This window comes from Talpa europaea, assembly GCF_964194135.1.
Source record: "Talpa europaea genome assembly, chromosome: 8".
NCBI classification, from domain to species: domain Eukaryota; kingdom Metazoa; phylum Chordata; class Mammalia; order Eulipotyphla; family Talpidae; genus Talpa; species Talpa europaea.
The window spans coordinates 35,295,516-35,322,523 of record NC_140075.1 but is presented as its reverse complement, the minus strand read 5'-3'; the positions used below and the strand labels follow the sequence as shown (position 1 = coordinate 35,322,523).

General features: G+C 42.6%; 1 protein-coding gene across 1 annotated transcript; it reads right to left on the bottom strand.

The window, feature by feature from the left end:
- Positions 1-4,163: 4,163 nt before the first annotated feature.
- SQOR (sulfide quinone oxidoreductase) lies at positions 4,164-25,542 on the bottom strand (the record flags this gene model as incomplete). Its single annotated transcript, XM_084239989.1, has 9 exons — positions 4,164-4,326; positions 5,618-5,796; positions 6,094-6,161; positions 10,398-10,581; positions 12,592-12,801; positions 15,677-15,871; positions 18,262-18,315; positions 22,407-22,577; positions 25,309-25,542. The coding sequence occupies 9 exons, from the start codon at positions 25,540-25,542 to the stop codon at positions 4,269-4,271; spliced, it is 1,353 nt and encodes a 450-aa protein (XP_084096115.1). The 3' UTR covers positions 4,164-4,268.
- Between the last annotated feature and the right edge of the window lie 1,466 nt (positions 25,543-27,008).

The following is a 27,008-nucleotide window of genomic DNA, read 5'->3' as shown; positions in this document are numbered from 1 at the left end:
CCATGAGAGGCACTGCTAGGATTCCAATCCAGATCCAGGCCAGCTTGATCCATGTCTATACTCTTAGCCACTATCCTATATGGGCTAATCTATAAAACTTGGAATTTCCCAACTCTGAAAGTCCACAAAAGTGAGGCAGGGAGGGTGTGACTGTCCACTAACAGTGCAAGGATGGTGGAGACCACTCTCATGACTCCATTTCTCCCAGACACGTAGGAATTTCTAATCTAAGGGGAAATTGTATTTCTGAGTGCTGAATTAGACAAGTGGAGTTAATGACAATAAAAGCTATAATATATATATATACCAAACTGCCTCAAAGTCAAGCCTTGATTCATATAATACTTAGATCAACTCTGAGAAGCAGGTATTAAAACTCACTCCACAGATGAGGTGTCAACTAAAATGCTTAAGTTGGGCGCTAGAGGTACCAGTTCGTGGGAGAATCTGAAACCAAATCCAGGTCTGTAGTTCCGAATACTATGGTCCATCTGGCTATGCGTCAAGAGGATCCAAATCCAACTTGTGCCAGACCAGAGTTCCCATCTTTTTGCAGTCTCTACCCACTGTGGCCTGCAAGTAGCTCTGAACTGTACCTGAGGGATGTAATTACAGGAGTTTTACTGCATGCAAACATGGAAATTTATAACTTAATTTAGTTCACAGCATGCTTTTATTCCAGAGAAGTTACTTTTACTTTTAAAAAATCAATATTGGGGGAAAAAACTGTCCAGTATTTCACCATCTGTCTTTCTCAACTGTCCCTTGTGACTTTTCTACCTATCTGCTGCAAAGTATTAACCTTGACTTTCTCCAGCATATAGACAAGCAACCTCCTTGGTCACTTGACAGGTAGCCTAACCAGAAAGACCTTGTTTTCATGAATTGAGAAAGCTTCATCTTATCCAGAGCATTTCTTGTTCCTTCCCTCCTTGAATGACCACAATGAATCAATCCCAAATGAAAGCTCCTCTTGTGGTCCTAGGACATGAAGGGGGGATTTTGTTTAAAAATTGTCCTGAGGGCGTCTAGTACATGAGGTTGTCTAGTACATTAAGACAGTCAGAGGAATTACTCTCAAGCACTGGATTACAAAAGCCCCTTTCCTCAAAAGGAATAATACTTCGTGTCTGATAATTCCACTCAAAGATTGTTGTAGTATTTTGTGGGAAAGGATCCAGTGCCAACTATATACCAGAATCCCTGGTATATACCTTAGGTATACCAGGCACAGGACAAACATTTGTTACACTAATTAATTGGCAATTCATTTTCTCAGTTTGCATCAACGATCGGTGCTCCTTGAGTAATTACTCACCAATCGTTTCTCTACAACCAACCATTAGTTCTTTGATGCATATTAAGTATAAAGCACAGGTCACAAAACAGTGCTTGGAGTAGCATCCCTATTTGTTTTCAGGAACTTTCTATGTGAAAAATATTAGGTCAATAGAAAAAGAGTTGTGAAGATGTTATTCATTGTTATAACTGGGCGATGGTTCTGGGGTGACTTTTATTCCTTTTGTTGATCTCCGTTCTCTATATTTTCAACAAAATTGAGATCAACAAAATAAACACTAAAAATGCTTTTAAAATGCAAAAATTCTAAATCTGAAATTCTGTGTTTCCCCTGGCACTTAAGTCTTATACCCTCCCTATGCCACAGTAGTCCCTAGGCAGCCATCTCAGCTCGGCTATTATGCCCACTGCTCACTCAAGGCTGATGCCAATACAGGAACTTCAATTCCTGGGAAGAAGTTCTGGGGGGAAAAGGCAGGGGTGAAGAGGACTTCCCAATTCAAAGGTACTAGCCCATGTCTTTTGGACTCTGAAGTCCTCAGCCTCTGAGTTGTACAACATCACCCTGCCTCAAGGTACTACCTTTGGAGAAACCATCCACTCTTGTGCCTATGCTGGCCTTATCTCCCCTTTTCCTGCTATCTAATTCTAATAACTGAGGGCAGTCCCTGAGGAAGACCTCCCCCTTAGCCAAGCCCTCATTTGTTGTGGGGAATAAGGTTTTAAAGGCCAAGCTTTTGTGGAATTCAGCACATTACTGAGCTTTTGCTCAGACCAATGTACTGACCAATAGTGGTTACTGCTCCCTCCAGCCTTGGCAATAAATTCTGCCCAGTGTAATGTGAACCTGGAAGCAATTCCCTGATGCTGGAGGTTTACTCAGAATGCATACTCATAAACATGCCCAAGAGACTCCAGCTCACTCTGCAAAAGATTTCTTGGTGACCTGCACTAAGACTTTAGCCATCCCTAAGCCACAGTCCCATTCTCTGAAAATACAGAAATTGGCCTTGCCAGCATTTTTCAACATGCAGAAGTGTCCTGGCTAGTTATTTCCAGAACTTCCCAGACCTTGCTGAGGAAGATCAGCTGGGGTAAACAGCCTCAGAATAGGGCAGAGTAACTCCACCCCTGCTTGTTTCACAAGCAAGACATGAGAGCAAATATGTCATAGTAGCACTGCTCTCCTACTCTGGGACTAAAGCAGGCGGAAGAGCTGTGGAGGGGACAATATGATCTCTAGAGAGGCCAGCTAATCTATTGTCCAAACTGGGACATTCTGGAAAGTGAAAGGGGAGCTATTAAATTCTATGTCAAGATAACAGATGGTAGGCAGGAATATTCCAGACAAACCAGGATGTGTGGTCACCCCAGAACACATCTCCCATTCCTGTTACAGCTTAGAAAGCTGCTTGCTGTTCTCTCCCTGCATGTGTATGACTAAAGAAAGTCTAGTTTCCAAATAAAACCGAGGCCTCATTGAGCAAGCTCCCTGGCATCCCAGGAAAAGAAAGAAGAAATTATCACAGGAACCACAAAATGTGGGCAGGGCCCTACATGTCTGCTCCATCACTGCATTTCCTGGGCCAAGACAAAGCTTGGCAGGGAGTAGGTCCTCAGTGAGTGTTTGCTGAATTAATGAATGAATGCCTGAACAGAGTTTCTCAAGTCATCAGGAGAACTGCAGGTGACAAGAGATTTGGCAATCCAAGTTAACACTCTTACCTAAACTAGGTATGTTAGATAAACTAGGTAACATTTTAGGATTGACCTCTGAATTGTTATAAAAATATAAGGCATTGCATAGACTGCATTTCCCTTTGGTGGAATTTAAAAATATGCAAAGTACAAAGCTTTAAAATGCCAGATTGAACTGAAACTGTAAGTTTCTATAAATAAATGGACTGAACTTCAGCTAAACTAGCACAATTTCCTGCCATATCTCCAAGATGAACTTACTCAAACTTTCATTGGCCAACTGGGACTGAATGAAGCAAATGCTTACCAGACACAACAGAATTCCTCTAACCACATTCTCACAGTATGTAAGTTCTCTGAGAAACAGCTGTCATAAGGAAATGAGATTTGCAAGAGATGTAGCAAGGAAGCATCTGAAGGCAAATAAGGAGCAGCGGGAGAAGGCAGGCAGGGCTTTCAAACCATGACGCAGGTCAAACACCTGGAAAAGGAAGAGGGGAAGTAAGATTTGCTGGAGGAGAACCTCAGGGTGGGCATAGTTCCAGGAAATTTCCAGCCAAGCTGATGGGGAAACTTGAGGTCAATCTGCCTGGAGGAGGCGTGTCACCTGCTACAGGAATGGGCCTGTCATGTCCAGCGCTGGCTGGGAACAAACACAGTGATGGAGCAGGAGCTCTAAGCAGCATGTGTTCGGGGTCATCACACATTTTTCAGAATAATAATTCTCCATGGAGTGGCTCATGTTTTCTGTGACTCCAAACAGGCTCTGTGAAATTATACCAACCATCAGCTAAAAACTCATAGTAGCATGAACCAGAGACACTTTTTGGGGGGCAGGGGCGGGAGGGGAGGGATTGGGGTCAGAATGGGGGGGGCTGCAATCGTATGGGGAATATAAAAATAAAATTTATTATTTAAAAAAAAAAAAACTCATAGTAGCTAACAAGCAAGCTATGCCACCACCATCTTTTCTTCCCAAGTGCTATTCAAAATAAAATTCTGTCATAGATTTTTCAATCAATGGCAAAGCTTTTATTTAAAAAATAGAAATCTATTCTTTCATTTAGATACATCCAAAGAATCACGCTCATCCTGGGCAGCCCACACAGTGGCTGTCCAGAAGTCCTGAAGAAGAAGGCATTTGATCACCATCATCCAGGAGTAAACTCTTTGTAGGGTTAGGTTTTGAGTTCTCCGTGCTGTCTTTGGCCAATCAATGACTGTAATTTGGGTCCAGAGGTCATCCAAGGTAAGCGAGGGTTGAGGCAGCCTTAACTCATACCCAAATGGCACAGCTTCCGCAGAAAGGCTGGTCCACCCCAGTAACCCCTGTAAGAAATGACACAGAAAGACATTGGAGCAGAAAAATGCAGATGACTTCAGCCTGTAGGATACTGCAAGGAAAGCCAGCTTGTTCACAGAGCATACTTATCACACTATAAAGCAAGATCTATCTAATGAGATAGAAAGAGCTGATGACTAGGAGGGGACAACCTACTTGAATTCTAGCTTTGACGCTGACTTCCTATGTGAGTCTGGACATGCTGATGAAGTTCAGCAAACCTATACGAATGCTGCACTACATACAAATTGCAATCCTCTCTACTTTCACTTGCTTATAAATGAAGTATAGATCGGGGTTTCTCATTGTCAACCTTACTGGCATTTTGGACCAGACAGTCCTTTGTTATAGGGTACATTATAGGATGCTTACCAACACCCCTGGCTTCTACCCACAAGATGCCACTAGCATCCCCTCCAGTTGTGACAACCTAATATGCCTCCAGGTATTGCCAAATATTTTTGGGGGGCAGGGAGGAGGAATAGGAAGGTGGGGCAAAATCACTCCTAGTTGAAAACCACTGATATATATATCCTATCTCACCTCTCTCATAGGGGTTTGGAAAAGTCAAGAAGAGACTATCATTTTTAGGGAACTAACAAGGGAATTATTTTTATTACTTGATTTACTTATTATATGCCAACTATGCAACTTTCCCTTTATATGTTATCTCATTAATCCCCATGCTGTGAAGCAAAGAATATTATTTTTAATTTGCAGATAAGAAACTTAAATACAGAGGGTTTAAATAACCTGCCTGAGGACACACAGCTAGTAACCAGCAGAAGCATGACTCAAGCACAGATCTGACTCCAAAGCTTATGCTCTTAATCACTATGGTTCATTTTCCCTATCACATAATAAATTAAGGTCACAGATGAAAAAGCATTTGATGTATAAAAGTGATATTGTTGTTGTTGTTGTTGTTGTTATATTATTTCAGCAGCAACAGAGGGCCAGAGCATGGAAGACAGAAGTCTTGACCACTGTCAATAACAAAGAATAGAGGCTACAACCCCTGTGGGTGGTACATGTGCTACAGCTCCCTTCCTCACCTAGGGGAGCCTCTTTCTCACTGAGTCTGGCTGAGAGTTCAGAAGCCTTTGCTGCTGCCATCACCAATCCATGGAACATGGCAGAGCAAGGTAGGTCCCATTCACCAGTCCTGCTTTAGGGTCATGATCTCTCCTGATTAGCAAGGCCTCCTTGAAAGAACTACCCTGCAGAAGCTGGTGAAATATGCTAGAAGATACACCCCTGCCCAAGCGGCACACTTACCTTAGCATCATATTCCAATACAAGATAGGCATCAGGTCAGCCTTCATGAGATACATCGAAAGTCGCTCTTTACCCTGGTCAAAGGGGAAGGTTTCCAGTGGCTGAGCATTGTAGTCAAACTCCGCAAGAATCACACGGCTGTAGCCAGTCACCAATGGACACGATGTATAGCCATCATACTAAAATTTTACGAGACTGAGTTGGAAAGTGACTTTTTTATCATGGTGTTTAACACTTCAGAAATTAGTATTTACTCTAAGAAGTTGCATTTTTTTCTCTAAAATTTGGTATACTCTAATTTCTATACAGTAAAAAAATGAAAATTATTTAACAAAAAATATACTAAAGGCAAAAATTGATGTGCCCATATTGAAGAAACTGATTAAGAAAGAAAGTTGCAATATTGTGGGCTAACACTGTTTTCATGAATAATGCAAAATGATCATTGAGATACTGATTTTACAAGGCATACAAACCTTCTTCCTTGGTGTTTGATTCTTCATAATCAAAGAAATTGTTTTTTCAAGTATTCCTGACTGGGCAGCTACAAGAGAAATGAAAATGTCAGAAAAATATAAGCGTCTAGGTTTTCCATGAAAACTAATTTGCCAGTGATTTAAATGTGAAAGAGTTAAAAAGGCTTCCTCCATTCCCCTTCTTGCTAGATTATAACTTACTACTCTTTTTATTACTCAAAGCTCTGGATACCAGAGGAGTTCCTCAACTCATCAAAAGCCCACACAGATGTCTCTGTCAGTCGAAACTGAAGAGTCAGTTTCCTCCAACAGGAAGCCTGGCAATTTCAAACAAGGGGACTGCAAGTGTAACCATACCCTAACCACAATTCCCCTCTACCTAGGGGTCAGTTGTTATCAACATGGTCTGTGTACCCAGAATCCCTTAGCTCTCCAGGATGTCCCTGTTTGCCTGTTTAGACAACCTACTATAGTCAACCAAGTATATTCAGTTAGACAAAACACTGAGCTTCCCTTTATACTGAACTCCCTGGGTAAGACAAGATACAAACATAGATAGGCAGATGAGACAGATGATTGACTGATAAATGGATAGATGGATGCATGCATGCATGAATTTTGCTTTCTGATGGCAAAAGTGAGAGGCTACCTTTTTTATTATGAAAATTTTCAAACCCTGTCATCCCTATTCTATCTATCCCATCATACTTGCCCCCATTTTTTTCTGGAATATTTTTACAGCAAACATAGTAACTATTCACCCAAAAATATGTCTGTCATGTCTTTAAAAAAAAAAAATTAAGGACAAACATAACAGCATTTTTATTCCCAAGATACTAGCAAGATTTCTTTCATATCATCTAATCCCAGTCTGTGTTCAATATTAAATAACTAAGACTGTACTGTTAAAGATACAAGTAGTTTGTGTCTCTAGAGGTAGAGGAGAGGATTTACTTTTGAGGATTTTACAGGTTACCTTTATATTGTAAAATGCTCTTTAAACTGTTTGTTTAAACTATTTATTTTGCATACCCAAAGTCAGGGGTCAGCATATTCTTTCTGTGAAATGCTTTCGCCAAATAGACTGAGTGGCAAAATCAGATATTATATGAGAGAAAACAAATTCTAAAAAAAAAATCCATATTCACAAAACTCACAATATAGTAATGAACTGAGAACAGAATGAGAATAGAAAACTTTTTCTTAGGATAATAAAAAGAGTTTCCCTGTCATCAAATCAATTACAAATTGATTTGTAATTTGTAATTGATTTGTCCATCTATGAAACCATTATTGAGCAGCAGTACAAAAAAGGGCAGCTGGCTGCATTTTGCCAGGAGGCTATGGTTTGTTGATGCCCAAATCCAAAGAACAATAAATTCTGTCCTGGAATGAAGGTTTCCAAAATATGAGGAATAAACAACTCTGCTTAAAACTATTATAAATGGGTGTCTTCATTATGGACAAGGTAACATATCAAAAGGTATGTGGGCAAGGTAACATACCAAAAGGTATGTTAAACCTGTTAAACCAGGAAAACTGTTCTGTTGGGGGACAGCAAGAGTTGAGGATCTTTGTGTCATTCCTCTTTGAGGACATACAGTTTGGAAGCTGTACTGAGAACACCGGAGGAGCCCCCTGCAGCAGGGCATCAAGGTCAACAGAGAAGACACCAGTGGTGCCACCTGCAGAGAGGTCAGGCCCATGACCCGAAAGCCATCACACTCAACACACAGGTTAAAGGTGTACAGGTATGAGGGCATCTGTGATTTTTAGGGAGGTTTTGCCCTGTATTATAATTCCAGTCTGCAGTTAACTTTTGTTAAATGCCACCTCCTGGTCTCCATCATACTGTGGATAATTAAGGGAGAATCCTGGTGCAGAGAGAAGCAGAGGAAGAAGCATGAGCTGCAGGAAAGCCAGATGCAATGTAGCAAGACAATGTCTTGCCCACATAATACAGAGGTCTGGACTGAGGTAAGCATCGCCCAGGGCTCCTCAGAGCAATAGAGAGGGGAACGTAGTGAGAAATGTAGATCATAAGGGGAAAACTAGGACTACTGTCATGCAGACATTAAAGAGAAGAGCAAGTAGCCTTTTGCATATAAAGTGACATAAAGACTGCAATGCTTCCTGTTTGAGATAAAAATGAGTTGAAAATAATACAAATATAAATTAAATGTGGACTCATTAATTTCTGGACCAACCAGAATTTAGAATACAGATTGCCAAAAAAAAAAAAAAAAGACGGGAAAGCAACAGGCACTCTCTACATGTTGAGGGGGGATATAGAAGCTGAGCAAATGCAAGGCAGGGTTGGAAGTAAGAGTTTTTCTTCTGTTTATTTAATTGTATTTAATATTATCTATTCGGAACATTAAATGAAATGTATGTTTATTTAAAGAAGGTCAAAACTGGGTAATCCAGGCCTTATAAATATCATAGGTTATTTTCAACATAAATTCAACAAAATTGTATTAAGAAAACTACACATACAGTTATGTAAAAATCACAAAGAGCAATGATGCTTTAGCAGTAGAGAGAACCAAGCTTAACCTAGCAATGAGCTCCAGCTCCACGAGGACGTGACAAACTAGCAGGACAGACTCCTAAGCAGACACAGTGGGAGCACACAGCCTCACAGACCGAGGGGCTTGCCGAAAAGTATACCCTGTGTCTAACCATAAGAAAACAACTAGAGGGGCCTCCCCGGTGGCGCAGCGGTTGAGCGCTGGGTTGCGAAGCTGCCCACGGCCTCTGCGGCGCCGGTTCGATCCCCGGCTGCTCCCCGGCCAGCGGCGGAGGATCCCACATGGCGCGCAGACCTCTCCTGCCGCCCGCTGCTCCCCTCAGCAGTGTACTTCGGTCCTTCTGCCTGCTCTGCTCCCCGCTCTGGCTCTGGTGAATTCTCTCACCCTCCCGCGCTTCTGACTGTACCCAGTGCATGTATAAACAAAACAAACAAACAAATAAATAAATAAATAAATAAATAAATAAATAAATAAATAAAAGAAAACAACTAGACAATTCTAAACTGTGGCATACTCTACAAGATAATCAGCCTAGACTCTTTAAAAATGCCAATGGCATGAAAGTTAAAAAAAAAAACAACAACAAAACACTGTCAGAAAGCCTGTTCTAGATTAAAGGAAACCAAAGAGACATCACATCCAATGCAGTTCATGGTGCTTGACTGGCACATGATTTAAGGAGACAGCAGTGAGTAGAAATGACATTTTTAGGAAAACTAGAGAAAATCTAACTGGATATAGAAGACGATTTGATAGTATAATGTCCAATTTTTTTAACATTATAATGGTCTTGTTAATAAAAAAGAGAGTCCTTGAAGGCAAGTTGAAGTATTTAAGGGTAAAATATGATATCAAAACTTACTTTTAAATGGACTCAAGAAATATACATAGAGAAATAAAGCAAATGTCAAAAAATACTAATTGGTTAATACCTAATTTTTTTCAAATTCTCCATAGGCTCGATTTTGAAATTAAAAGTTGGGGGTAATTACTATTGATAATGAGAAAGACATTCAGTTGGTTTCCAAGAAAGTGCTCCTTAGGCTGAAGTAGTCAGCGAAAATAATACATGTTCTGCCAGTGTGTAATTCACACGAAACACTAGCATACCCAAGGGCCGGGAGCTCAGTGTTTTACAGTATCTGGAGGAGACAGTTCCTGTCTTCAGAAGACAAGATCTAAAAGGTAATTCTCCCCATCACTGCTAGTGCAGAACATTGAGGTAAAGAACTCAGTTTTCCAGGCTGAGGCCTTAATCGTGTACCAATCAGGGCACGCTCCACTGTATTTGTCTTAACAGAACAATTTTCTGCTCTGCAAGCTTTCATTGACTTGCATGTGTTTCCTGGGGAAATAAATGCTTCCTTGGCTTACCAAGTCTTTCAGACAGAAGAAAAATAGCCAACCTGCCTTGTGTCAGGAGCAAAGAAGGCCAGGGGTGCAAAGCAAGGCAGAGTCTGAGAAGTAACAGAATTCTAGAAAGCTTGAAAATCCCTCTCTCCCAATGTACCTCTCCTGAAAGAGTCCCTCTGACCTAGAAAAGGCAGATGAGGTCATGCTACTCTATTAGTGCAAAACGCTCAATAAATACTTTCTTTACACAGCACAGGGTTCACTGACAGCAAGCCTCTGTGTCACCGAGGTCGAAGTCATTTTTAGGTCAGAAACGTTTCATTATTAACCACTGCCATTTATGCCAGACTTTTGGTTTTGATATGCTGGTGCCTTCCGGTGACATCATTTGGAGAGGAGAAATAGAGCTTGTCATCTTACCTACAGCAGCAGCAGTCCTTGAAGTAGGAAGGTTGGTACAGTCCCCAATCCCAAACACATTGGGGTATTTCTTGTGCTGTAGATTGTCTTTATCCACGTCTACCCAGCCAGCAGCATCAGCCACAGGGCTTGTCTTGAGGACATCTGGTGGGCTCATTGGTGGTGTCACATGAAGCATTTCATACTGCAAGAAAAGGACAGCATCCACATTTGTGTTCCTTCCAAGATTTCCATTGCTCAAAAAGCTCTTCACCATCTCCCTCACACATATTGTACGATGGCTGCATGCAGCACTAGACACTTAGTGCTTACACTATAACACACCCTCTCCAAGGTCTCACATGCTCCCATGCAGGCTGGTAACAAAGAACTACCAATCTCTCAGTTGACATGGTCTCCCCATACAGAGTCCATGTGATTTCTCTGGCATGGGAGAGATACCAAAGTGCATCTCTGTAGGACACAGTTTCTATGATTACTAATAGTAAGGGGACAGTGTATCTGAGTTGTTCTCTTCCTGACCCTTAGCTTTTGACTTGGAAAAGTCTGATACCTATAAAGAGGTGCTCAGTCACTGAAACTTTTTAAGACCCTGTTAGGAACTGGTAAGAGACAGCCCAATATGAGTTAACTCCCAAAACACACTATAATCCAAGAGGGATGCAAATAGCATCTTTCTTTACAACCCCTTTAGAAGAACAGAAACTACTTCTCTGTCCAAGTCCCGACCTGCAGCCTCAACTGTCCAAAGCATAGCTGAGCACTCAAGTTTAAAAAAGAACAAACAGCAAGTCAGTTCATGCTCTCAAACTGATACACTTTGCTCCTACAATTATGCTTTGGACCCTCAAGCATAGCCCATTTGCTTTCACTTTACATAAAATTTAACAAGTTTGGCTACCTCACTTTCTAGTCAATAAAAATTAGAAGCAGCAGTTTAAAACAGCTGAATCTGGAGGAACCTCTCAAAATATTTAAAACTACCTAACAGCCAAGAAAGAAGAAAAACCACAAAACGAGAAGTACAATTTTGGGGACAATTTATATACATTATAATAATAATAATATATAATATATGTAATACATAAAAATATAATTATATATACATGCAACATTTATTATGTAGTATTTACTTATATATTATTTGTATATAGTTTTAGTGGGTACAAATGATAAAGCACATGGAATAAAATTCTATAGTAAGTTAATCTAGGTAAAGGCTATACAGACTACTTTATGCTATTTTATTTTTACAACTTCTCTAAGTTTATTTCCAAATAAAAGTTTTTAAAAACCATGACATGAGTCACCAGTGACATTTTAAATAACAGTCAATACTCTCCATTTAAAAAAGGAAAGTCATGTGCAATACATTTTAGAAAGAGCTCAAGAGAAAAAGCTTAAAATTTGAAGTTTTGATGTTTAGAAGATTAATCTGAGGCTCATTTCAAAATTCCTTTTTATGGAAACCTTCATTCTTCTACAAAGACCAAATGAGCAAAATGTCACTGCTATGTTTCATCACTGCTAACAGCGCTCAACAGGATAGTAGAAACAAATAATTCTGCCCACCATGCTTCATCCAAATGACTTGACATCTTGTCCTGACCCTCCCACACGTCTACAAAGCGTACTATTCCCACTTCACAGGAGAAGAATCCAGACACGGGGAAGCCAAGCCCACATACGAGAGCTAGGTCTTTCCATATTGTGTGTAGCTCCACCAAATCTTTCAAGGATCTTTAAGTGCTTCATTTGAGGCTCGGGTGAATGGTATTTAAAGACAGCCTCTTCCACAGGTGAGAGACAACCTGTCATTCTTGAATGATTCACAAGCGCGGCTATTGCCCACACCCCACAAACTGAAATAACCACCAGATCCCACGATTAAGGAAGCCCCACCTGAACTCGGGACTGTAACTAACAATGTGAAATATTTTTGATTGCTTCAAGTGACTCAGAACCAAGAAAAGTAGAGACACAAAATAGGAGGAAAATTCACTTGGTACTGGTAAAACGCCCTCCTCACCTCCCATGAAACAACCTCTTACCTCTTTCTCCTCCCCACCCATTTTCTCCAGCTAACACTAAGATGCTCACTTTAGCCAGCCGCCCCCAGCACATGATGATGGTGGCAAGGGAAGGCTGTGCGTCACCTGCACCATTCTGTTGACAGCTTAACCTCAACACTCACTGAAAACACTTGAGTCTCTCCAGGTTTGTCCAGATTTTCAAATACAGCCTCTTGTTTATCAGCTCGGACTTCAATGAGGTTATGCTTGTAGTTAACAGTGAGGTTCCTCTCCCGGATGATCTCTTGCAGGGCATCAGCATACTTCTTAACCGCAAAAATCGTTCCAAGAGAAGTGTTGAAAATGATATTGGCCTTGGATCGCTTCCCTGTCTGAAAAAAAGAATAGAAACAACTAACACCAAAGCACTACTCCAACCATTCTTTTTTAACTGAAATAAGAAGTAAAACATTCGGAAGAGAAGTTTTCTCCACCACTAAGCCCTGCAGGGGTGAGGCATGAGCCAATCTTCCTCTTTATTTTTTGTTAGTGTAGGGTCAATGGTTATCAGGCTTTTCTGCCCTCCCGCCATTAGGATTGATGATGGATCCCCACGATCTTGAATGCATGCCTGCTGGCGGGCACCTGGAGCAGGGTGTGAGCATGCATGGGTGGGTTCACCTGGACTGAGACTGGGCTTTTAGGGGCAGCGTCACTGGGACAGCAGCAGAACAGAGAGAGCGAAACAGACTAGGGGAACAGCAGAATAAAAGAGCAAAGGAGAGACCAGAACAAGAGAGAGAGCAAAGCCACGAGAGAACGCCAGAGAGCCCAGAAAGAGTGATGATTCGCTGGGGGCTGGGAGGCCTGCCAGCCTGCTGTGTACCTGGTAAATCCAAACAAAAGCCTGAAAAAGCCACTAAGGGCTCCAGGACTCCTACTTCACTGGTCTGCCCGATCATAGCAAGTCTGCCCCGCCCCTTCCTGCCACTATAGTTAGCAACACAGGAACTCACATGCACACTTGAGTCGGGGGGTGAGGGCACTTTTCAGCTGAACACAACTAAATTAGTATGGACAGAGGTGACGGTCAAGTTCAGGTAAAAAGAGAGAGGAACCTTTCAGTCACTCAATAGGTATCTAATGCAGTCCTAGAGTTGGCCAGGGACTAGCCAGCTAGTTGTAGGTGCTGAGGACACAGCAGTGAACGAAAGCTCCAGGCCCTTTGGTTCAAACGCACTAGTATTGCCCACATGTCTCAGAGAGGCCAGTGTTCTCCCAAATGCCTAGAAGATGGCACACCTGAACGAAAATTCCTCTCAGGCCATCCAAGACCTGGGAGAAAGAGTTACCCAAAGAGAATTTCCAGAAGGGAAGAAAACAACTATTGTCTTATTCTTTTCTTCTGTTCAGCTCTTTTTTTTTTTTTTAAGTTCTTTTTCTTTTTTTTTTTTTTAAAGATTTATATTTATTTATACAAGAGCTGGGATACAGGCCAGATGCGTGGGAGGGTGAGAGGATTCACCAGAGACAGAGCAGGGAACAGAACAGGCAGACTGAGGAAATACACTGCTGAGGGGAGCAGTGGGCGGGACAGGAGAGGTCTGCCACGCCAAGTGGGATTCTCACCAGCCGGGTCGGGATGGAACCCGCACTGCAGAGGCTGCGGACAGCTTCACAGTGCGGCGCTCAATGGCCTGTGCCACGAGGGAGGCCCTGTTCAGCTCTTTTAAGGATTTGCTCACTTGCTCACTCACTTGAACTATTTGCAAGAAGTTAGGTGGGGAAGAACATCAAAAGGCTATGGCAACCCAGAATTCTCATGACCCAGACTGGCCTTTCTTTGAAAGGGTGACTAGCACTGCCCCTGGATTTCCTGGGCTGGTGCAGACTTACACAAGTCTGGGCAGACTTATATAACCCCAACACCTCTTCAGTCCCCCCTCCCCATAGGCTGATGAGAATTCTGCCACTGTCTCAAGTCAAACCATGCTTGGTAAGCCAGAATGTCACATCCCACACAAGGGCCAGAGGGTAAGAACAGGAGGGTATGCCGTACCCCGCCCCCCAAATTTATAGCAGACATACTTGACCTGCAGAAGCTGGCTCTCACACACAGGGTATTTGAGGGATGCTCAGAAACCTTCCTCTACCTGAGTATCTCCACTGAGGATTGAAGTTCTACATGAACACTTTTTTTTGCCTTTAGAATTCACTTTTGCCAATTACATTTTCAAAAATGTTTATCAAGAGCCAGGAAATATTCATAGCCTTGAACTTGAATAGGAGCAGCTGAAAATACTATTATTTATAAGAATGAACAACTTGCAACTAATTGCCTATATGGACATATGTAAACAATTAGAACACACCCTCTCGATAGACTTTTATATATTAAAAGGTGTGATGCAAAAAATTATTTAATACCATTTACATCTAAATTAGTATGGACAGTATGATTATAACCATGTTTTTAAAGGGTATTGAGGGCCTCTCTGGTGGCGCAAAGGGTTAAGTCTCAGCACTGTGAAGCTATTCCCAGCCACTGCAGCATGAGTTTGATCCCTGACCAGGGAACTAAGCTACATGTGGTGCAACAGACCTCTCCTATCTTGCCCGCTGCTCCCCTCAGCAGTGTACTTCAGTCACTGAAATCTGCCTGTTCTGCTCCCAGCCCTGCCTCTGGTGAATCGTCTCATCCCCCTATCTCTGGCCTACACCCCAGCTCTTGCATGCATAAATAAATAAAATAATTTTAAAAAAAAAAAGTGTATAGAGGGCCTCCCTTGTGGTGCAAGGGGTTAAGCACCGCACTATGAAGCAATCCACAGCCTCTGCAGCATGAGTTCGATCCCAGACGGCCAGGGAGCAACCCACATGGTGACACAGACCTCTCCTGACTCGTCCGCTGCTCCCCTCAGCAGTGTACTTCGGTCAATCTGCCTGTTCTGTTCCCCACTCTGTCTCTGGTGAATCCTCTCACCACCTGCATCTCTGGCCTGTACCCCAGCTCTTGTATGCATAAATAAATGAATCTTTTAAAAAAAAGTGTATAGAAAAAAATTAGAAAGACAGGTCAAATTGATAATAGCAATTATATTGAAGCAATTGGACTAGGAATGACTTTCTCCTTTTTTTCTATTTATAAGTTTCCAAACATATAATTTTGTAGATATATAATAAAGATTTAGATAAAAAAGGAATCGTGGCCCTCTGAGTTAGCATCATCTGCCCTCCTTGTCTCTGTCCCTGGAAAAGTAAGAATACCTTTCTGAAATAGGCTTCCGATAAATACATGATCTTCTGTGGGGCTCCAGCACACTTTATCGGAGTATTTGGGAAGGTAAAAATGGCGTTGCCCTCTTTGAAGTCCTGCAGAGCTTTCCATGTCTTCTCCACTGTCTTAACTGAGTAATTGGACCCTATTTTTGGATGGGCAAAACCTTCAGGTAGGCCTTTAATCTGCAACAAAGCATACAAAGAAATTATTTTTTTAACAGATATGCAAATGGCTTTGGAGTCCTAGTTCTTTGCTATCCCTACAACCCTCCTAATATCTCCATCACCTTTTCATTCCCAGTACTCAACACAGTGGAGCAGGCAGATGGATGGGGGATCTTCTAAGACCAGAACTGTGGTACCTGGAGTCACCTGTCAAACTGCAGAAAGGACTTGGCCCAAGAGAACCCTCCATCCTCCCTTGGTCTTGAGGCCCTACAATGACTATATCCCCACCAGAAGGAGGACAATTTATTTCGTCTGTCCATCAGAGTTAAGGACAAGAAGTCAGCCATACTTCCCTTTTGAAGGACCAGTTGCCTTACTAGGATGGAGATCTATAGTAACAGCACAGGTTATCAGTAATAGCACACTTAAAATACCCTTTTCAAGTTGTAACAGATCAAATTCTTAGATCAGGAGATCAGTTAGATCAAAACTGATGCTTGTCTTAAATGTTAGAAGGTTCATGGAGCACAGTAATGATGGCACAGATTGAGTTAAGAAACTCACATACCAGTTCTTCCAGCAACAGCAGGGAACCATCAAAAACCAGTCATCAGCCTGGGCTGGTTCTTCAGAAGGTCCCCAGGCTAATCTCCCAGCGCTGGGGCAACCACCTCCAGAGTCACAGATACCCATCCCTCAGGTCTCAACAAAACAAAGTCCTGTGATCTCCATGACACTCAGTGTTGAGAGCAACTATCCTCTGATTACTGATCAGAGATCCCTGTTTGTTTAAACCCACCTGAGTAACTTCCTGGTATTTACAATCAAAGGGTGTCAGCTAATACAATCGGCCCTGGTAATGTATTTACATTCTCTTGCCCTCAGTTTCCTCACCTATTAAATTGAGATAAAATATCTACCTTGAAAGCAGTTGTGAGGCATACTAGCAAGGTTCCCAGGAAAGCACAGAATCTCCACAATAATAGTTACTTTAAAAGGGTTTATTTCTTGGTTTGCTGCAAGAGGCTGCTTAGAACGCTCAGTCTGGGTCTCTTCAAACAGCCCCTCACACACACTGGGCCTGCTGGGGACACAGCAGCAGGGAGATGCACTCTTTGCTAAGTCAACACAGGCAGGAGCATGAGAGGCATGGACACCTTCCAAGATCTAACGGCACCATTCTCCTTGGAGTCTACTCCACTGTCTGTTTCAGGAGAGTCAGGGCCAATACCATCACTCCAACCTGCCCCAAACTTCACACCAATTCATGGTTACTTTGGACCTTCAGAGAACATAAGCCAGAACCTGTCATTACCCTCATCCTGGACAAGTTGTGATTAAGGGGTTTTTGTTTTTGTTGGCGGGGGGGTTGTTTTTTAAAGTAGAAACGTATGTCAAAGGTGTTATGAGCCAACTCAGATGAGGTCTCTGCCTGAATCACCGTCCTGTAGCTTGTGACTTGGTTGTCACTCTGCTTTATGTGGTGCAATCATTTATCCACAGTCCCCAACAAGCTTCTGGAAAAACATAATAATTACTGACTTGCTCCATTATGTTTTAGAAAAATAAACTGGGATCTCACAATTGTCAGATAACATCTAGACCCCAGGCTCACTGAAATGGGAGATCTACTTCTAAGATAATATCTACATTTCATTGCTCATTTCATAATACCAGAAGTTCCAGCCTCTACACAACAAAACCAGACACCCTTCCAGTGTGTGAACTAACTTCTGATAATGAACTAACCCCTGAGGTCTGCTTACAATTTCACAATCTAAATATTACTTTCAAAAGAAAATTTAATCTGTAATAGGCCAACTCAGTTCTGCTTAGAAAGGGAGTTTTCTTGTTGGTATGGAAAAGAATGCTGTTTTTTGATAATTAACATTAGAGTATAAACATGTTAACTCTCATTATAGCATAAGACTAGAACATTAACATTGGCAAAATCTTAGGAAAAATAATTTCATGACAACAAAAAGACTGCAGAGAAGTAAAACTAAAAGTGGTTTCTTAGAACACTTTCTTATCAAAATTAATATACAGCACTAAATGCAGCTTTTGATCTTGACATAAGCGGACAAGTATATCACAGAAATATTTTAAAACAGGGCTTCCCCAGTGGCACAGCAGTTGAGCGCTGGGCTGCAAAGCTGCCTGCAGCCTCTGCAGCGCCAGTTCAATCCCCGGCCACCAGCAAGGCTCCCACATGGCACACAAACCTCTCCTGCTGCACCCACTGCTCCCCTCAGCAGTGTACTTTGTCAGTCTGCCTGTTCTGCTCCCGGCTCTGGCTCTGGTGAATTCTCTCACCCTCCCATGCTTCTGACTGTACCCAGTGCTCATATAAATAAATAAATAAATCTTAAAAAAAAAAGAAAAGAAATATTTTAAAACAGTACCTTCTCATAGTCCAACTGGATTCCGAGAGCAATAATAAGATATTTGTAGGATATCTGCAACACAAAACAATGTTATTTTAGACCAGAATCTCAAAAGTGGCAGCCCAAGGCTGACTTAGGCCCCAGACTTGCTCAGCCAGTACCAAGTTTCTGTTTTTGAATGAGTAGCCGGGGGCTCTGGGTGGTGGGCAGGGCTGCAGGGCAGGAGCACAGCCCAGGCAGCCATCCTGACCACATTCTCTGTTGTCTCATACCTCACTGCATCACAAATCTATGTAACCTGCCTGATCCCAAAGAGACTGGGGAGAATGATAGCAAAGAAGTCACAGTTATTGTGCAGTGCTTCTGTTAACACTCTTTTGTGTTAAAGGGTGCAGAATGATTTCCTAATCATAAAAGACAATAACATTTCTTTAAAATATATGGGGGGGGTATAAGCAAATCGGACCTGCCATATGGATTGGATCACTATCATAACAGAGTAACTGCTCTTTTGAGAGTAATGAAAAAGAATGTGATATGCTAGATCTAATCCTATTCAATAATCTGTTTGGAACTTAAAAGTCCCCTGTTTAAGGAAGGATGTTGTGATTACTCAAGCTGAGGAGAACATATCTACACACATTGTGATAGAAATAGGAATAATGTAGGGGACCAAATAAGGGACCAGGAAAAAAATTATTATATTAAAAAGCAAAATTAACAGGCAACTATTGATCCAAGACACTCTGCAGGGAAGGGGGAGGGAGAGGGATCCAAACAGGGGAGGCAATGTGTTCTTACACAAGGGACCATGGTGATGGTGCATGGGTGAATTGGTGATGGGAATTTTGCAGGGGCTACACCCGAGAGGAGAGAGCATGCATTGCACAAAAAGGAAGAACGATGTAAAAAATACATAAAATTAAATTATTAAAAAAAAGAAGAAAAATGTGGGTTTTAGGATGAGGAGGAAGACAGACTGAGGCCAGGAAGTGTAAACAAGAGGGATGCCAAGTAAAAGGACCAGCCTAGAAAACTGGAGATGGTAAATGATCAGTGAAACTCCAGATTCCAGAAAGGGGCAATAGGCACTAATAGCACAGTCTTGAACTAAATGGAGAAGCAGAGCAGTGAGCTCAGCAGATCATAATTGAAGAGAAAAGACTCCAAGTCCTGAGAGAGCTTGGCTCAGACTGGGGGACCCAGGGGAGAAAGTCGTTTAAGAGGTTCTGCCCTAGAACCCAGGAGACTCAGCTCCAAGGTCACCTCCCTAGTGAAGCCCACAGGTCCCTCCGGGAGCGCCCTTAGCACAGTACATGAAGCTTTATAGCACCTGTCATGTTTATGGGAGTCATGTCATCTTCTACATCAAAACACTCCCAGAGGATAAGGGTTATGTCTTATTCCTTATATTCCTAGAATCTAGCACAGTCACTAAATTAAGTGAGGAACTTAGTAATGGCTGGAAGGATAGAAGGATCAATAATTTCAGTTGCTTGAAAAAACATAATTATTTAAAGTAGAAAGATAATATATACATCTGCATCTGTGTGATTTGCTTATCCATAGAGAGTTGGTGCCCTAGAATGTCTTGTTCTATAGGAAAGTATACTGGGATCATTAAATAGCTTAACTGTGTTGAATCTTCAGGGTATGTGAGGTCAGAGGTGGCATGGGGACTAGGGGAATGATCTACTGGTAAAAGATACAACCATCATCAACAAGAAATGCCTTTGCTTTGTCCGTGCCTTGATGGCTTTATTAGAGCGTAACATAAAATCTGACACTAACAACTTAATTAGGATATTCATCCACTGCAAAATTCCAGACTCACCCACTAAACAGCTATGTCTTAGTAAATTGATAAAAGGATGAGCGTGAACACAGCTTCACAGATTGCTAATAATATTTCTTGAGCATTCACTCTGCAAGGCAGAATTGCATGTTTTAATTCTTTTAATCCTCACAACTAAAAAGGATAGGTATTATTTCCTACCCCTCCAGGAACTCAGTCTAATGGGAAGCCAGGCATTACCAGATAATCACACATATAATTACTAAATCACAGAATGTTGTGATAGCATGTCAAGAGGGAACCTGACCTAGTCTAGTTAGACCAGGGACAGCTTACCTGAAAAGGTCATATATATGCTAAATATGAATAAGAGTAACTTAGAAGAAGCAAGTACAGTATGTGCAAATGTCCTGAGGAATGAAGAGGCAGAGACATTTGAGGGAATGAAAGGCCAGTACACTGGAGCAGAAACAAGAAGCAGGTTAAGTCTGGAGAAGGAGCAAGGCCCAGTATATGCAAGGTAGATGGGATATGTTCCAGGCAAACAGATCTCTGGGTCTTAGAAAAATCAGAAACAGGCCAAGTCTGGGTTTCAGCAGTGCCTTCAACTCAGTCTTTCACACTGTTACTAGGATCAGAAATTATAAGCTAAGATGGTATAATTTGATAAATTTTATTTTATCTTTTTTTATTTTATTTTTTTATTTTTTAATTTTTTTTAATTTTTTATTTTATTTTTTTTTAATTTATTTATTTATGTATGTGGGGGGGGGCGGGACCCTCGCCAGCAGCCGGGGAATGAACCGGCGCTGCAGAGGCTGCAGGCAGCCTCGCAGCCCAGCTTTCAACTGCTGCGCCACCAGGGGAGGCCCTGATTTGGTAAATTTCAAAATACATGCTAAAAAATATTGGTCAATTTATACATGATTTTACAAACATGTTACAGAAGTAAAGGCTGGAACTGAAGTGAGGTCATCATGGATTAAGTTAGGGGGAAATGCTAAAAAATAAAGAAGGATAACTTGTCAGAGAACACCTTAACCCTGGGACAAGTAATTATCAACCCATTTTAAATTCAACCCCAACCCCACATGCCCCAGTCCCAATTACTCAACTCTTTTTTTCCATAACATTCAACAATTTCTAACCACTATCTAATTCACTTATTATGTCTATTATGTATTGTATGTTCTCCCCCCACTATAAAATAAAATCCAGGATAATAAGGATTTTGTATGCTTTGTTCACTTTAAGACTATAACTAGCTTATAGCAGATGCTTAATAAATATTTGGAAAGGAAGGCAGGAAGGCAGGCAGGAAGGAAGGCAGGCAGGGGCAAGTGAATGCAGGCCAGAGAGCCAAGGATCATGAATGCTGTAAAGCAGGTAACCTTGATCAGGCTTCACAGAAAGGATACAATGAATCTCTGAATTCCTTGAAATTACGTGCAAAATTTGGAACATATATACACATTTCTAGAGAGGACTTTCATCAGGTGCTCAGAACAATCCATTACCCAAGGAAATGTTAAGAATGTCTGAGGCCAATGAGTCCCTGCTTAGAGGAAGGGGTTGGGATTCCCACTGACTCTCAGATTCTACAATTCTGTCAAAATGCTGGTGTGCCCCCTTTGAAGCAAAAGCAGGCAGGATACTAAGGCCCATAACATGCTTGGGGCTCAAGAACCACAAGAACTTGGACCAGGCAGGGGACAGCAGGATGGCTGTACTGCCAGCTGCTGTCTTCACGCAACAGTAAAATGAGGGGACAGGACACCACAACCTGTCTCCCTATCTTGTTCTCATCCTCTCAGACACACAAGGGGCAGCAGCTGCTGAAAGACTCTAATCCCTGGCAATCAGGGTGAGGAGCAACTTCTAAATGGGGCTGACCAATAGTGAGCCTCTGACTCCAGTCTCGGCAATTCTCCTTAGGCCCCAGCACAAACCTCAGGGTCCGAGGATTCCCTTACAATTCTGGCATAGTGGCCCCTAGTGTGACTGGGTGGATATTTCCCAGTATCCCCTTCCTCTGGGAGGCCTACCATCAGAGAAGCTGGCAGAGATGTCTGGTATTTTACCATGAAGTACTAGTACTGAGCATCAGATGCAAGATATCTTACCAAGCAATAGGGCAAACAGATGGTGTTCAATAAATACCTATCTTAGTTGTTCATTTATTAATCCCACATCACTCAGTCCTTTCTCTAATCACTATACACCTTCCCATCTCATGTGGCATTCAACACATACACATACGTGCACACACACACATACCGCCCTCTCACCATCAAGCCGCCTGGTTGGTAATGACGACATTAATACAAGCCCTCAGGTTAACAAAAGCCAAAGGGCCCTCACTGGGTACCTCCTTGCCATTGTCTGTGCGGATGCAGTTCTTGTCTGGGTTCAGCTCAGCCACTCTAGCTTTGATCCATTCTACACCAGATGGAATCACAGTTGCTGTGGGACGCCCAGATGAGGATAACTGCTTGGCACCAGCACCCACCAGTGTCCAGATTGGCTGGTAGTAATGACTCTGAAAAAGAAAATATTTAGAGATTTATTCTTTTGGGGACTGATCAAAAGGGTCATAGTTAAAGGCACACTCTGATGGTTAAAGCTATACTCTCAATTACTCCCTCCTTATCCATAGAAAATTCTCCAGAAGCTTGGTCACACCCCACACACACACTAGTCGGTGTCTCCTAAGCTCTGAATAGCAATCACCTAACACAAGAATTCTGAAAGATGATTAAAAAAAAAAATACACTGTTTTTACAGTCCATTGTATTCTTTACTGCTGAAAGTTGATTTGGTGTTTAACATGTTTTATATATACGCTCATAATATATACCTACCTTTAAGTGCACAGATACAAAGAAAAATTAAGCCCAGTAGTCTAAATATGATTCCTCAGAAATATGTGGGGAATATGATAAATCTGGTTTTCAGGCATTTCTGGGGACCCTTGAAACTTCCATATTGGCCCCTCTTCTTTCTCAGAGCTTTTACGCCCCCAGCCAGGAAGCACCAGATCCTACGCATAAGACAGGCCAACTTCTGTTCTCTGGAGGCACTGCTTTGATGGTCCACTCTTGATTGAAAGGAAAAGTTCTGGACCCGAGGGCAAAGGGCAGATTGGTTTAATGTTCTCTGAGAATTCCAACTGAGTCTCCACATTGCCAAAGTGCCTCAAACTGGCTGGACAAAATTGCCAACACACACTCAGAGGTGAAGGAAAACCTTCACATTTTCCCCTCCAGCCAAAAATGGTATGATCAAAGAGGAGGGGGCAGAGGTCCCCAGTTGTGACAGTTCATTGATTTCAAGTCTGTTTTGAAAAGGAAGAGGAGTGAAAATACAAGCACACACTGTTTTTAGACCAGGAAGAAAAATCAGCCTCAGCAATCACGAAAGCAGACACTGGAGGGAAAGCGGCAAATACCTTAGTCTCTGGCAGATCCTTGGAAAGACTCCACATTCATTTCTTGTGGGGCAGGACAGAAGCAATTCTGGCCTCCTAGTTTGGAGGTCAAACTAGGGAGACTTGCCCCAGTGTTAGTTACAACACACCACTGGTCACCTGATAAAGCTCAGACCACTGCCATTTAAAAGATTGTCTGAATCAGTCATTTTAAAAGGAAAGTGATTAATCTTTGATAAAGGAGCTACCACCATACACTGGAAAAAGCAAAATCTCTTCAAGGTGCCTGAACTGCTCTGCCTTACCACCTGCCACACTTGCACCTGGGGATTAGAGCAGCCTCCTCTGCTGTGGTTCAGGAGCCCAGGTCCTCACCAAGAAAAAGGCCAAGTTTCCAGGAAAAAAAAAGAAAAAAGAAAAAACACAAGGCCCGTGGGCCAACCATCTATCTACATCTTGCAGCAGGGGAAGAGGGGATGCAATCAGAGCAGGGAAGAGAGACAGAGGGGAGCTGGGTGGTGGTGCGCAGGTGGATTATTGGTGGGAGGGCCACACCTAATGGGAACAATAACGACAGAAAGATGACCCATAATGTGAGAAAATAAATATATATTTTTTAAAAAGTAAAATCTCTTCAATAAGTGGCACTGGGACACTTGGACAGTCACAGGCGAAAAATGAAACTAGATCATTACTTAACTTCCTACACAAAACTTAATTCAAAATAAAGACTTGGATATAAGACCTGAAACTGTTAAAAATACACCTCCATGAAAGAGGGAGGAGCACTGAATAGGTGCTAGTTTCCCACCCCACTTACACCTAGCCACCTTGAACTACAAATCCCAGCAGGCCATGAACCAGATTTCCTGAATGGCAGGAAGCTGGCAAGAAGCAAGGTGGATATATACATTTGGTGAAACAAAGGAGACACATGGAGGAAACATGGAGAGACACTTAGAAGAGACACGTTGGTGAGAGGCACATGGGGAGGTTGCTCCTGGTCCCTGACAAGAAACAACAGCAGATATTTCTTTTGACTTCATGGTAGATTATGTGGTATATTATGAACTTTGAGTCTCTCCTTCCATCCCAGCTTTCTGGGACATGCCTAACCCCTTTCTTGTGGTTCCTTACCTACCAGAAGTTACCGTAGACTTATGCAACAGAGAGAAGAAAGTGCGTGGCCACTGACTGTCATCTGCACATAAGGTTGGAGGTGGGAAGGTTTTGTGGGTTGAATTGTCTCTTCCAAAAAGAAATGTTGAAGTCTTAACCCCGGTCCTGTGAATGTAACCTTATTAAAATGAATTCATGCTGGACTAGAGTAGGCCCAAAATCCGATGACTGGTGGCCTTTTAAGAAGGTCATGAGGAGTTACTGGTACAAAGAGAAGGTCATGGAAAGGTGGCAGAGATTAGTGGACAAACCAAGGAACACCAAGGATTTCCGGCAACCACCAGAAACTAAGAGAAAGGCATGGGACAAACACCCCTTTGCTCCACAGCCTTCAGAGGAGCATGACCCTGCTAACACCTTTGTTTTGGATTTCTGGGCTCCAAAACTGCCTGGTTTAGTGACTGCTGAGAATAAATATCTGCTGTTTTAAGTCACCAAATTTGTAGTAATTTGTCATGGCAGCCCTGAAGAAACAGATGAGAACATAAAAGCCAAGAGCTTGTCCTCCCACCTCCCAATCTATTTGAATGGCCTGGTGTTTACGACCTAAAAGAAAGGCACTAACTTGGGGACATGAAGGCCCAATGCCTGACCCCACCCTACACACACACACACACACACACACACACACACACACACGGGCACTCCAAAGTGGGGCACTCACCTCACTGGGTTCAACAATGGCCACATTCTCTGCGCCCACTCTCCTCTTCATACGGGCAGCCATGGTGACCCCACCACTGCCCCCGCCCAGCACCAGCACCTCATAGTAGTTCTTGGCCATGAGGTTGGCCCCTGTGTGCAGCTGAAGTGGGCTGGCCTGCTGAGGACCCAGCCTGAGCAGGCAGGCAAAGAGCCGGGCGCGGGGACCGGACACCACGGTGACCAGTGGGGACATCTTCAGGCTGGATCAGGCTAGAAAAAAATAAAAAAAGCTCTGAGTACTAAGGAAGGGACAACTATGGGACCAAAGCACTTTTTCTTTCAGGAAGGATAGGCTGGCACCTGGTCAGTTCTAGCTGGTTCCCATACCTTCCATCAAGACTACCTTCCATCAAGACCTTGGCTGTTTCCCCAAGATCTCCTGGCAATGCTCCATGGAGAGGTAAGAGTGGGCTAAGCTTTTCATTTCTTCCCCCACCCCCCACCCCACTTTTACAGGACATCTAGAACTTTGAATCAGGTCATCTTTAAAGTCTTCCTGATAACTTGTGTGTCCCCATCCTTGTCCATCCAGCTATAATCCTGCTGTCACCATTCACCTCCAGGAACATTCCTTACTTCTGACTTTTCAGTTCATTAATGATATATGATTCCCCAGGTTGAGACCTGCACAATTCCTTGCCATAAAGGGCACCAAAGACCTTACTGAAACTGTAACGGGGGGGTCCCCAGGAAAGGGGGAGCTTCCAGGTTTCCTGCCCCACCCAAGGGAGGGTGGAGCTGAGCAGGGAGAGAAGAAGCTGCAGAGACTGAGGAAGGAAGCAGGATGGAGCCAGAAGGAGACCTGGAGGAGGCACTTGGAGCCTAGAGACATGTGAAGAAACTGTGCTTGTCTTTTGGTCGTGGACAGGGTGACATAGATGTGGGTGAGACCCATGGGGAGGTGACAATGGCAGCTTTTATCTTGATTTGATTTTGCTCTTTTCCTTCCAGACTTGTCTGGTTGTTTGTGACCCTTTTCTGTGGGTCCCCACTGGAAGATGCTTTAGACTTGGGGCAGGCTTTGGGGCCTTGCTCTGGGCCGATCCCATTTGGATGGAGTTTTACCCATGAGGGGACGGGTAACTTTGGGTGCCTGATTTAGAAACTAGATTCTTTGCCTTGCCTGTATTGTTTCCTAATTGTATTAAAGTTCCTTCCCATTAAAGTCTCATGTTTTGTGTTAATGCGGCGGATGCCTATATAGAATAGGCAGGTTTGTGGGGTTTAGGCTGCCCCTCTCCCTGCCCTGTAACAAAACTACTAGACTACTGATGTAGTCCAGCAAGAAACTCCCCTCTTGCAACTCAGAGTTCAGACCACAGTAATTGGGGCCCTAGCCCCACCTGGAGTCCTCCTGGCTCTCTTGCCCAGAGACAAGCAATTTTATCAAATCACTGAGTATAAACTTGAAAGCGAAAGGCCTCCACATCTTTGGCAATTTCAACCAGATGATTAAAAAGGCCATAAAAAGAGGCCTGCTTGGTATCATAAAATTATATTTTATGTAAGAACCTACGCATGTTTCTGACCAGTCTCTATTATATTCAATTCAGTATACAATCTCCCCTAATAGTTCCTCTGAAAGACACACTTTACCTTTAGGAAAATAAGTTTCTGTGTGTTCTGACAATGAGAAAGGCTACTCAGGGGCTGGACCCA